Below are 14,024 nucleotides of genomic sequence, written 5' to 3'. Positions count from 1 at the left end.
AAAAACACATACTACTTTCAGACTGTTTTTCAGCAATGAATGCTCAAAAATTACCCCTACTCTCCAACTCCTGTTCAGTTCGGTTGTCCAAAACTGAATAAACACTAACTATACCATACGACCGTCGTCAAAGTGCATGCCGGTCAAAAGCACAATCGATCAGCAAGATTAGGAGCAGAAACTGCAGGCACGCAGCCATTGTAGCTGCAGGCTCGGATGAAAAGGCCTCGTCAAATTCGCCATGGATGCTACACCCAAAAGCTCGAAAACCTAGACCCTGTCTGCTCTCATTGTAGCTGCAGAAACTCGAGCACCTCTGCTTCCGCGACGCTCACACATCACCCGCATGACGCCGACGCACGCAGAGGCGCCATGTCGTCGGTTCAGGTTAGCTGCTCCTGCAGCTTCTACTCATCGGATCACGTCGCTGCATGCGTGCCATTTCGAGAAACTGCTTCCACAGACCGCATAGGCTTTTACAGTATCCCCCACGCAGTTGTCGTTCGCTGTCGATTCTTTCTACTTCAGCCGGTGTCTGCACCGAATAACTTTTCGATGCTTTAGTTTTGCATGCCGTCGTAATCAAACGCTTTCAGGAACAGAATGATGGTGCTTGCGCCGCGGCCCTAGACGAGGCGATCGAGAGAGACGCTGCTTTCGAGGCTTGAGGGAGATTGATCATGGCAAGAACGTGCCGTGCTCGGCATGGCGACGCAGAGACGTACCCGGTTAACGTACGGCACGTAGTATGGATGCATGTATTTTTCGCTCTTTTCTTATACTCTTCTAATTACAAATGTAGGTTATTTTAGTCTCCTTAACTGTTCTCTAAATATAAGTCATTCTCGAATTTCTATGCATTTTTTCTCTTTTGTTCCCGCCTCATCTTTTTTAATAATACTATTACTCTCACGAATAAATAAGTTATATTTTCCAATACAAAATAAATAAAGTGCAACAAAATCATTTGATCTACTTTTTTAATCTTTGTGCATAAATCTAAAACGATCTACATTTACGATCAAAAGAGGAGTATATTTTTTAGTTTTGCAGTCAGTCCATGCATGATGCGTGGCCCCGTCCGTGGATGGCAGCCACATGGATGTTGCTAGGATCCTGCCCTCCCTGCAATCTTGCCTGGATGGAACACTAGAAAGTTCTCCAAGCTAGCTGCGCAAACATGGTACAGAGAATGTAGTGTTGTTGCTTGGGGTTTGATTATTTGATGTCCCTTTTGAACCCCTGTTTGTTTGTCAGGAATGCCGGTTCGACAGGAATGATGGATCGGTTGAATGAGACAGGGAGTTCTTGATGGAGCGGCATGCATGCTAACTTGGCCTAGTTTATCTCATTTCCAGTTCCTGTCTGCTGTTGGGTTTTTAGGACATCGAGTGCATTTGCCTCACATGATACAGCGCAAACGTGACCTGGGAAGCCAAAACTTTAGCATAAGAATCAACAGCTGAAATTTGCGTGGCATTACCGCTGCCTGGTTCTTAGGAAAAAATCCAAAATTAGATAATATACATAAACATATTATTGAAATAGATAATATACTATTATATTTATAAATTTAACATTCGTATTCGGTACATCGTGTACCGAATATCAACCATACTGTGTATCAAATTAATAACCGCACGACAAACAAAGACCATATTCGACACACCGTATGTCGAATATGGGCTACGTCACTTTAAACCAGATACGAGTATACAACCCACCCCTCGGCGACCTCAACGTAGGATGATCCAACCAGAACAGTGCTTCCACTCTTATAACGCAAAATACACAGCGTAAGAAATTAAAATAGTTGATAGGTGGCATTCTGCACCTGAATTGCTTGAAAGGTATTCCCTTTTGTCTCTGAAAGGGCACGAAGCTACTAAAAAAACCAAGATAGAACTGTAGTCAAGAAGAGGTAAGACAGATGTGAGAGGCATGAGCATGTCTTCGGTCTTCACCAACGAGTATTATATCGGTATCCTCCGCATACACCCAGCAATTCAGCAGCAATACTCCCTAATTTGGAATGCACTCATATACACGAAAGAAAAAATATATATCCCATCGTGATCACCAACACAATCAAGGAAAGATGTACAGGCTAAACGCACACTTTTCATGTATAGAACCAAAAGAAATGAGTTACCAACAGAGTAATTTCTATAACATGCTGCGTCTCCCGGTGTATCAATTGGCGCTGACAAGGAATGCGTGCTGGCACACTCCACATTCCACTGTTTCCGAACCAGATGTTGGAACCTGAACCTGCAATTCCACAGCCAAATGGTTAATACTTAATACGCCAGGGACCAAAGTGGGACATTACTAAGAGAGTCTTTGCATTTGTGCTATGCAACCCTACAACTATTTGACATACCTGAAGATGGACAGTGCAGGTAGGGCATGCGACTTCCCTCATTCTGGTACCAGATCCACCTCCAGATGCCGGACCTTTTTCAAGCAGAAATTTAAGAATTTTGGTGCACTGCAGTCAATATAATTTAAAACTTATATATTGGGATGAAAAGCAAGTAGTACCTGAGGACTTGCGATTTCTCTCCATTTCCTCCTAATCAAAGCATAAATTTGTTAGAATCATCAATATTGGAAAACAAGTTAATACACTATATTTCAGATTCATGATCCTTTTTTTCCTCGTTGCCCTTGTGCACAACCATAATGATGCGCAATTTCCTAAAGGCACTTCATGGGATGATGATACTTTTCTAACTTTGTAACTTCATTTAGTTCAGTTCTTGAACCAATATGATCCAAAGTTTGGGACCTATAGCTTGCAGGTAGATTGTACAACATCTGGTAAATATTATCTTGGCTTTCAAAACAATGAGCAAAGTTACAACAGCAATATTGCCATTTATAATTGGAGAACATTGACGTTGCTCATACAAGCCTGTTTGGTACTTCGGTTAGTGCCTGCTTTTGCCCTATCAACAACAACAAAGCCTTTGTCCCAAGCAAGTTGGGTAGGCCAGAGATAAAACTTACAAGATCCAACTAAGAAGATGATGAGAAAATAATAATGATAATAAAGGTACTAGTAATAGTAAAAAATAAAGTAATAACGGTTCTAACACTTAGATTGTTAACTTACACACGCTTCTATCCGTGGATAGTTCTTTGGGGATATCCATTCTTTCAAGTCTCTCTTTGCAGACTCCTCCCATGTTAAGTTTGGTCGACCTTTGGCTCTCTTCACATTATCAGCGTGCCTCAGTATCCCTCTATATACAGGTGACTCTGGAGGCCTCTATTGAATATGTCCAAACAATCTTAACTGATGTTGGACAAGCTTTTCTTCAATTGGCGCTACCCCTACCCTATCACGCATATCATCATTTCGGATCCGATCCTTTCTTGTATGGCCACAAATCTATCGCAACATACACATCTCCGCTACACTTAACTGTTGGACATGCCGCCTTTTAGTTGGCCAACATTCGTCGCCATATAACATCACGGGTCGAATCGTTGCACTGTAGAACTTACTTTTCAGCTTTTGTGGTACCCTCTTATCACAAATGATGCCAGAAGCTTGGTGCTATTTCATCCATCCGGCTTTGATTCTATGACTAACATCTTCATCGGTAATTAGTACAGCTTTTGCCCTATCAACATGCGAAAAAACATGGACTACCGAAATTTGTTTTTGAAATTGGCCACCCACAATTTGACCATGTTTTGGCAAGATGATCTAGGACGTCAATGGTGAAAGGAATCTTGACACATTTTAGCAGTTTGTATAGGCCACTTAAATTAATATACGATATAGAGAAAGTGTCTATCATCTAGTATATCACCTTAAGTTTTCTTGCAAGATCTTCATGACTTTGCACAGTGACAGATCTGTTGGCAGCTTCCTTTGCAATGCTAAGCCTTTGAGTGACCTCTGCCTGTAAGATATAAGAACTATTATGAACACATGGGCACAGCAACTCCACAAACCGCCAAACATAGAATCCACATAAAGCTATACAAAACTCATAATAGCGATTGGTGCAGTGCAAATGTGAAATACTGCCCAGAATAGTACTAATTTAATAAACAAAAGATATAAGTAGCAAAGCAACAAGCAAACATATGTAGTCCTAGTGCAAAAAATAAATACAGCCAAGATGTATTTAGGTACATACCAACAACCCAGCAACACATGCTTAAAGCACAATTAGTCAGTAATAATTAAGTACATAGCTATACTAACCAAATAGCCTTAGCTATAGGATGGGTCAACTATACTGAAGTAGCACTACGATGCAAAGTAGCAAGATGAGCTAGCTACAGACCTATAACAATGTAATCCTTGTTCCAAACAGCTAGCAACAAAGAAGTGACAACTGACAACTACAACAGTGGATAGCCTTCATTAAATAATGCTGGCGTTGTTCATAAATTTGGGGTGAATAAAAGAACTAACAAAATAAAACTAACATTGAAGTGAGTCCAGTCAACATAAAATGAACGAAATAATTAAATAACAACCGAGTAGCAGAATGTACCATGCATCGATCACAAACTCGGACAAGTGGAGCATTATCCTCAGCTGTCAGAGCAATTCTTCCTTGACTGCATTTGTCACAGAAGATTTCACCACAGTTCCTACAATGATGCTGCGAAAAAGGAACCCATCTCAATGCATTAAAATTTCAACATAAGAGATAATAAGTACATGAACAAAGATGCTATAATAGATTACCCTGCGATTAAATGGACTAAAATCAACACCACACGAGTGGCAATTCTTGGCAACCTCATCTGGAACCTAGAGAGGGCCAAAAACAAATTAGATACTTGCAGACAATGAAATAACAAGTGAAGAAATAGACAATCATAAGATTAATGAAAGGGTGATAAAGATGATAAATACTGTCACGAAGAACTTAGAGTAAGATCCCTAACATACAACTAATAGAACAGAAGTGATGAACATGATCTGATGAAATGTTTAATGAAGGGTTAGAAAATGTATTGCCATGTAAAGGATGAATCACATAGCCAATTACATGAATCAGCAGGGCAGAGCAGACATTACACAATTTTTATCAAAATAACATGTCGAGCAACATGAGCAAAAAATAGCTAAGCCAGAATGGTTTCGTTAATCTTGAGGGTAAGGTCAAGTAATCAATGGATATTACAGCCCAGCTTACCCAATGGTCTTTCACTTCATCAACAGGTTTTGTAAACATCCAATCAAAACCTTTCTTCTTCTCATTTGATTGTACCGAAGGTTTGCCAGAGTCCACCGTTCCTTTGTCTCTTGCATCTCCACCAATCTCCTTAAACTAATTATATAGAAGCACAAAGTTAAAAAAGTGCCGTTCAATTTATCCAGAAAACAAAATTGCTCAATGCACTGCATGCATAAGTGACCCACTCAACCAAATACAACGCCAAGCAGATAGTTTAAAGTTTTCAGCAACCTATATTTGTAGTAAAATTTATTAAAAAAATTAGGAAGGTTTCTACAAAAATTCAGGCAAAAGAATAGCAATCCCATCCAACGTCCAAGTTATCCAATTTGTATCCCTTTCAAAAAAAAAAAAAAAAAAGAGGTGCAATTCAAACACAGCAAACATTTGGATAGAAATAACTTTAAAGGATAACATGACAGTGAAAAATAACATGCCATTTTACTGGTTATGAGTGCTGTGTCTCAGATCTCCAGTGGTACTATGAAAAATGTGATATTCATCACACATCCATCTTTTTATTGTTGCTACCTCCAGCCCAAAGTATAAGCCACTTCAGCAAGTTAGTTTTGTTTGTACGTACTTGCTACTTTGGTTTTTCTAAGCAAAATTTTCCTCCAACTGCCCTTAGTGATTACTTAAGGTATTGATGAGAGATAACAGATAAGCACATACAATCAATAGGAGCAAACCATGTAAAAAACTAGTACATCAACTACTTGTTATATGTGCATGAAGCTAAAACAAATAAACTGGACCAGATGAGATAACACCTTAAAACTGCAGCATGCTAGCAGACAAGATTAATTCACTTGGCTTCTCATCACAGATATAGTTAAGATATACAGCAACTCTGATAAATGAAACCAAAAGGCACAAATATAATGAAGATAAGGCATTACAAAGAAGCATTTTGATTGTTTTCAATAGAAACATGAGCCTAAATATTAACAGACAGGAGAAAATGGTATTGTTACAATACCTGCACTGTTGCTGCTGTCACAATGTCAAGCATAGTATTGGAAGTATAACTGTTTGACTTCAGCCTAATTCTCTTTGCTTCAATATCAACCGAAGTTTTCGCCCAAAATGCAAATATATTTGAATCCAAAACCTAAATAAGCACAGCAAACAAACATTAATCTCACTGTGCATTTGTGTTGATATAATCTTCTCAATAGAAGCCTGACCAACTTACCTCCCATCTCGTCAGTGAATCGAGGGGATAAATCCTTAGTGTCCTGCTTGAGCTAGGATCAAGCATGCGAATTCCATCCAGACCAATCTGCAACAGCACCATCAATACATCCCACGTGTCAAAATGACAGCTACTTTTTCTTTGTGATAAATGGTAACTACTAAATGTGGTGGAAAAGAATTATAGAACTTCCTGAGGAAATTTCGTGAATTCTAGCATATCCTATGATGCATAATTTCATCAATCTTTTCAATATCGTACCTGACAAAGCACATCAGTAGGGTTCCCAGCGCCCTCTGGCAGCAGCTTAACCCGAAACTTCTGTGCACCACCACTCGCATCCTCATGCGTCTCAGCTTTTGGAACCGCCCTCGCAATCTTCCCAAAGCTCCCACCCCTACCGCCACCACCAGCGCTCCACGACTGCTGCTCCCCTCCAGACGGGAGACTAATCGACCGCCCGTAGTCATCAAACAGCGCGGATCCCGACCGCGCCGGCGCCGTGCCACGCGCCCCATAGGGCTCCGTGCCGGCACCGCCGCCGCTGTACGCGTACGCGCCCTCGTTCAGGTAATCGTCGTTGTCGTACCCCGCGGCCCGCGGCTGGTACACGCCCCCATAGTACGGGGCGTCGTAGGGCAGCGGCGGAGGGTTGGGCTCCGCAGCCGGCGGAGCTGCCGGCTGAGTGGGCGGCGGGTAGGTGTAGTACGGCTCCGGCGGGTAGGGCGTAGGGTTGTTGTAGGGCGGGTACCCAGAGCCGTACTGGGGCGGCGGCTGCGAGTAGGACGGGGCGGAGGGCGTCTGGTCCGGGTAGCCGCCGACGGAGTAGGGCGGCGCGGAGGCGTAGCTCCCCGCCCCCGGCATCGGAGCGTCGGTGGCGGCCGCGGCGGGGTGGGGATTCGGGGCCGGGGCCGGCGGCGCATACTGGTGCGGGTAGTAGTGGGCGGGGAGGCCGGAGGAGGCGTAGTCTCCGCTTCCGTGGTGCATCTCCGGTGGTCGATCGGACTGGGGCAAGGGTTCGAGGTCGGTGGCGCCGATGCCGACGAGGTGGAGGGCGATTTTTTCTTCGCCTTTTCCCCCCTGCGAGTGCGAGGTCTGATTCGATTCGTTGCTTCGCGTTTGCGTTTGCTGCACGGGAAGAAGGGTTCCTTCGCGAGGGCAGGTTGACGAGTACGTATGCCAAATGCGGGTAAGAGCATCTCCAACGCATTCTTTAAAACTCACTCCTAATATCTCTATATAAGAAATATTCTTAATAAAATTTACTCTTTAATTTTTTTTCTCTCCAACTGACTTTTAATACTCTATTCTCTACATTTCAACTGACGAGTAGACCCTGATTGTCATACGTCTCTTCTCTCCCTTTCTTTTTTATCATCGTCTCAAGAAGTCTCAACCATGGCAATACCAGATCAGGACCGCACCGCTATGTTCACACCCCTGCTCTCTCCTGCTTCGTCACCTGCCTCTCGCTCTTGGTTCGGCCCTGCTCATCCTCTCCCTCACTCTCTCACACCAAGACATAGAGTACACTGATACGCTATAGCCACTGAGCTTCACCATAGATGCCACCCCAAATTCATCGCTACCGAGCTTGAGTTCCCCAGCCGAGCCTCCATCCGCTGGAGGAGTGTCATGCGAAGTTGCTCACCCCATTTCCGCATGCGTCCCTGCCGAACCGATGCCCTTTTCGTCCTCAGAGCACTGCCAAACTTCACCGTAAAGCGCTTATCCTATCGAATCTGATGAACCCAGACCAGATCTGACAAGCCTGAGCTGAGGAAAGAAGGGAGCGAGGTCAAGTGACGCTCCTCCATGAAGTTTCAACACAAAACTTGTTGTTTCACTGCCGAATCGACGCACAATACCTTCATCTCCAACTTCGGCGCCCCTTTCGGGCACGGGGAGGGGTCCGTCAAGGCGCTCGCCAAGGTGGTAGAGCAGCGGCGAGCAGCGACTCGTTTTTGTCGAGCAGGGGCAGGGCAGAGCCGAGCTCTAGCGGGCAGGGCCAAACTCTTGGTGGGCGGACGAAGGATGGGCCCATGGTGATAAGACGTTGTTGGGAGCGAGGGAGTGTTCTCCATATTTAGCCAATGAAAGGGACAATTTTGGGGTTAGTAAATATTAGGAGTGATATTGAGAAGTTGTTAGAGCTAGAATTTAGGGTGAAATCCTCTAAATTTAACTATTGAAAGTGAGATTAGGAGACTTTTAGAGATGCTGTGAGACCAACTCCAACCGACTCCCTTTTCAACTTTCTATCGTCAAAAATAACTATTAGCCTCAAAAAAATCGTCTCCAACCCTATCGCCAACTCTCTCATTATATCTGTACGCTTACTATACAGTATGTATCGCCCTCTAGATCCAGGTAGCAGGAGAGGCTCGCTATCAGACAGAACAGATGAGGAACCGATGCTGACCGATGGACCCACGGGTGAACAATACTGATAGCTTCAATTTCTCTTACTATTTTCTCTGTTTAGATAGTGATTTTTTATTGCTCCAAAAATCCTAAATTTTTTTTACGTATTCTATAATTCATGTGTAACCCATTTTAACCGGATTCACCAAAAATCCTATGTAAAATTTAAATTAAAATTATCTAAAAAGGTGACTTTTATACGTTTTAACAATTGTTATGGCCTCAAATAAACTCCAAAAAATCTAAGAAATTTACTAATATTTTTTCTTATGTGATGGACTGATTTTTAAAATTATTTCTAGCCCTAGGTTATATTGTAAAAATTGAATTCCTTATATATAGGCAAACACTATCTTATTATAGATATTAATAAAATATAGGTGAGTGAAAAATAGGAAGCTAAATTTAGGAAGTCGGTTAGAGCGTGTTGAGAAATAAGGATAAAATCAGGATAGGAAACTTTATATATGAAAAAAATAGGAATGCAAATTTAGATAGTGGGTTGAAAATACTCTAACCGCTACCAAATATCTTTACGGAGCCAGATATGTTCTTGTTCTCTGCCCACCCACGGACACGTTTGTTGGGCAGATGGGTAAAGGTATGAGTAATGTATATCTATGTCAGATCACTTATTCACCTGTGTACTAATATGACAAGTGGATTTAAAGGTGAAGCCTCTAGTCCCTAACCGGCCTAGGTAAAGCTCTCCTGTACTCATTCTTGCTAGATTTTTATGATCCGCGGCCATATTTTTAATTTTTTGTCTATCACTCGTAACATATGTGCTTACGGATGAGAAAAATTTGACAAGCATAGATATAGGAGAGTTTCTGCTCGTGCCGCCGTGCCCGATTGCTATCTATGGATGACGTGTTGGTTTTGAGATCCGATTTATTTATGTATTTTGGAGCATGCCCGTGTGTAGTGGCCCTTTGATTACGCCGGTTGGTGGGGGTGGACGGCGGTGATAGGTCTATTGTCATTTCGGGTTCACTTTTCACAGGAGTTCGTCGGGTTGGCACGTGGACCGAATTGGGCTAATGGGCTGCGGTTGAAACAGGCCAGAATAATTAAGGCCGAGGCTCTACATGCATTTAGCCTTTTAACACGGAGCAATTGGGCATGATGTTCTTTTTTTAAGAGAATCGCGCCAGACACGTATGGATACATGTACTTGCCTAAAGAATCAAAAGGTTGCGAATTCTGGCATAACTATGAATCACCTCAAATAGCTTAAGGGCATGGTTGCTTTAGCTGAAAAACTACTCTTAAAAACTGAAGTTAAAGCAAACAAATAGACTGTGCAAGCTACTTTTCAAAATCTAATCTCTTTTTTACCATAATCTATAAACTATCTTTTATCAGCTTTTTACAGATTATGACTACAGCAAAAATAAAAGTGTCACACAAACTTAAGATAATTACCCACAAGGAAAAAAAATCCAAATTACTCACCTGAACTATTCCTGGTGTCCGGATAACCCTTCGAACTTTAAAACCGTTTATTTAACCTCTGAACTTTAAATACCGGATTACATAACCCCTTGAAGTAGTTTGCAATAGTAGTTTTGATGACATGGCGGCAGTTTCACTGTGTTTTTTGCCACGTGGCAATCAAGCCCACTTGTCAGTGACTTAACCTTTCAAATTGATTTTAATTAGATTTTTAATGGCCTTAGGCCCATTTGTTAGAGAGAGAAAGAGAGTAGAGGGTTAGCTGACATGTGGGGCCCATCGATATCTCCCTCCCACTCTTCTTCCTCCCCACGCCCAGGGCACGCGAGCAGCGAGTTGTGCCTTCGGGTGGGTGCCGCCAGTGGCCCTCCGGCGACCGTTCGGCCCAACCGAGGCATGCACCAACACTGCCTCGGTGTGTGGAGTGTTTTCCCTCACCGAGCGGGCCTGAATGCGGCGTTGGCCAGCCTAACCATGGCGGTTGGAGAGGGAGAAGAAGGGGGAAGCGATGGGGTGCTACGGGGCCCTAGGGTTCCTACGGCTAGGGGGAGAAGAAAGAGGGGGACAAGGCGGAGCTGATGGCATAGTGACTTACCACGGGGATGCATGACGGTAGAGAATGGGGTGGAGATGGCACGACAGAAGCAGGGGAGGAGCGCGCAGCGTCGGGGCTCCGCACTCCTTCCGCGGCCTTGGTGTCGCGCGCAGCTTCGCGAGCTCGTGCAGGGGGAGCAGAGGGAGGGGTGGCGCTCGCTCAGGGAAGGGAGGAGAGGAGGGAGGGGAGACGTGGAGTGGCGGTCGGCCCCCTCCACCACGCCTCACTTCCTTGGTCGAGCCCGGCTGGCCATCTCCTCCCGCACTACTCGGCTAAGGTTACCGCTACCCACGTGTGTCGTCCCACGTGCCTTGTCACACCACGCCACTTCTCCATGTTGCCGCGTCGTCTCGCTAGGAGGAGCGCATAGCGAGGTGGAGGCCGGCAGGAGGCAAGCGATGAAAAAGATATGATGCGGTAACCACATGGCAAAAACAGGTAACATGGGCTGCCACGTCAGTGAAACCGCCGCCATGTCATCAAAATCGTTGTTGCAAACCACTCCAAGGGGTTATGTGCTTTCAATATTTAAAGTTCAATGGTTAAATAAATGGTTTTAAAGTTCAAGGGGTTATTTAGACACCGGCTATAGTTCAATGGAGTAATTTGGACTTTTTCTTACTTACAAAAGATATTACTGTTCATGAACAGTTCTTTTTCCTCATGCTCGACCACACCGACTCCTCCCGCACGCTCATCGACGCCGTCTCATGCTGCCCCATTGTCACGGTATGGGTGGCCATTTGGTTGAGTTGTGCATGGTAAGGCAGTGGGCCACGCTTTCTGGTCTTGTTGGCCTTGTGTTGTATACAGTTGTCCGGCCCGTGGGCTTGTGCTCGGGTATAAAGCAGCGTTGTAACGGTTGGAGGATTTTTGGAATGAGGATGAACAATAGAAACACTTGCCTATGCTGATCATCTTCCTCCCCACACCTCCTCTCCAACCACCTCCACCTCGATTTCGCTCGCCGATGGCCGGAATGCCACTAGAACATTATAAGTGGTATCAAAGCTACCCTCCTCCTCTCCGCTGCCACCTTCGTCTTGGCTCCGTTGAAGAAGCCGTTGAAGTTCGAGGAGAAGATGGCGACCTCCATGGAGAGTTTGACGAAGCAATTCGACGGCCTCGAAGCGATGTTTCAGCAGATGATGGACTAATTTTGTGGTTTGCAAGTGAGGCAAGAGAAGTCGGATGCCAATATGGAGAAGCTGCTACAGACGACGGTGGAATCGTCAACATGCCTTCAGACGCTGGAGTCGCGACCACTTCCACCACCGGTGACTGTGACCCCTACTGATGTGGCACCGGAGAAGGTGTCGTGCCCATCTGCGTCGACCTCAGAGCGACCCAATGGGCGATGCGTGTAATTGACACGTCGGGATGATGGTTGCAGAACCCTCGCGGTTCCCCAGCCACTCCCGATCACAGTATGTCGCACTCTGTGAATCTCCGAATGGTTGGGTTGATGGAGGATTGGAAGGGTGTGCATTCGTGTACTGGTCCTGTTCCCAAGTTAGAGTTTCCGAAGTTCGATAGGGAGAATCTGCGGTTGTGGAAGGACGGATGTGAGATGCATTTTGAGGTGTTCGCCATGAGCGAAAGTCTGAAAACTCAATTTGCTGCTCTCAATTTCACAGGACCTGCAACTTCATGGTTGCAGACTTTGGAATTGAGGGATGAGTGACCGATTGGGATGAGATGTGTAGGAAAGTTTGTGAACGATTTGACAAGGACCAATATCAGCTTCATATGCGTCAGCTAGACACACTTTTCCAAACTGGATAGTGATTGAATATTACGACCAGTTTGAGCAGCTCTCCCACAATATCCTTCTATACAATAGCTCATATGATGATTTCTACTTTGTTACTAGATTCCTAGGGGGGTTGCGAGAAGAGATTCGTACTGCAATTATCCTGCATCGTCCCAAGGATGTGGTTACTGCTTATACTCTCGCTTTGTTGCAGGAGGAGCTCGAGTTGCAGAAGAAGAAAGGCACATCGAAGGAGTTATCTCGCACTGCATGCCACAATTTCAGTTCGGCTGATAAGGGCAAGCAAGCTCCTCTCGCTCAAAAGGATGACAATTGGAAGCCTGACAAGTCCATTGGTGAGAAGTGGGAGTCTCTGAAGGCCTTCCGCAAGTCTAAGGGACTGTGCTTCACTTGCAGTGAGAAATAGGGCAAGGCTCATAAGTGCCTGGATCAGGTTCCTCTGCATGTCATTGAAGAGGTACTTGACCTTCTTCACATTACTGATATGTCTGACAGTGAGTGTGCTACCGAGTCGTAAGAGTTTGTAGAGATTGTTCTAGCTGTCGACCATGAAACTCCTCCTCTAACGAAGCCCACACGGATGATGTGTTTTAGTGGTTTTTATTGGCAAGCGTGAGATCCTCATTCTCGTGGATTCCAGCAATTTTGGTACATTCGTGGCTAAGCAGCTAGTTGATCAATTGCAGTTGCCATTTGTGGAGGTGCCCGCTAAAAGGTTTGCTACTATTGATGGAGGTGTTATTGCCTGTGATCGACTTGTGCCTCAGTTGTAGTGGTTCATACAGGGCCACAATTTCTCACAAGACATTAAAATTCTTCCCCTCAAATGCTTTGATCTGATTTTGGGCGCTGATTGGTTGGCAGATCACAGTCCCATGTGGGTACATTGGAAGCTCAAACGCATGCGGTTCGGCCACAAGGGGCACCGGATTTCTCTTCAGGGTATTCAGGACGGAGTTGATCATTGTGAGGCCGTCTTTGCTAAGAAGTTAGCTAGTCTGCTCCGTCGTGGTGCACTTTCACAACTCATTGAATTGGTGCCCACTAATAGTGTCTGCGCTATATCTTCTCAGGTCATCATTGACTTGTCGGATGTTGTATACTGCTTACTCACAGAGTTTTTAGATTTGTTCAACGAGCCGACTAAATTGCCACCTCTGCGCGCATTTGATCAACGTATTACACTACTTCCTGGGGCGCAGCCAGTCAACATACGTCCCTACTAGTACGCTCAACATCAGAAGACTGAGATTGAGAAATAGCTTGATAGCATGTTGCGGCAAGGTGTCATCTGGCCCAGTTCGAGTCCTTTTGCTTCCTCAGTCTTATTAGTTAAGAAAAAAGACGGCTCCTGGTGCTTTT

At 44.6% G+C, this 14,024-nt stretch overlaps 1 protein-coding gene across 2 annotated transcripts; it reads right to left on the bottom strand.

Moving 5' to 3' along the window:
* Positions 1–2,043: 2,043 nt before the first annotated feature.
* LOC133890725 (protein FREE1-like) lies at positions 2,044–7,605 on the bottom strand. Of its 2 annotated transcripts, none has more exons than XM_062331235.1 (10): positions 6,673–7,605; positions 6,412–6,498; positions 6,196–6,327; positions 5,172–5,306; positions 4,718–4,783; positions 4,521–4,631; positions 3,825–3,917; positions 2,545–2,572; positions 2,384–2,457; positions 2,044–2,271 (listed from the first exon to the last, which is right to left on the bottom strand). In XM_062331235.1, the coding sequence occupies exons 1-10, from the start codon at positions 7,396–7,398 to the stop codon at positions 2,194–2,196; spliced, it is 1,530 nt and encodes a 509-aa protein (XP_062187219.1). In that variant the 5' UTR covers positions 7,399–7,605; the 3' UTR covers positions 2,044–2,193. The 2 variants fall into 2 exon arrangements, with proteins under 2 accessions (XP_062187219.1, XP_062187218.1); XM_062331234.1 differs by having other exon boundaries at positions 2,545–2,575; positions 6,673–7,604.
* Between the last annotated feature and the right edge of the window lie 6,419 nt (positions 7,606–14,024).

The sequence above is a fragment of the Phragmites australis genome, chromosome 14, assembly GCF_958298935.1.
Source record: "Phragmites australis chromosome 14, lpPhrAust1.1, whole genome shotgun sequence".
Classification (NCBI taxonomy): Eukaryota; Viridiplantae; Streptophyta; class Magnoliopsida; order Poales; family Poaceae; genus Phragmites; species Phragmites australis.
This window is presented reverse-complemented; position numbering and strand designations above follow the sequence as displayed.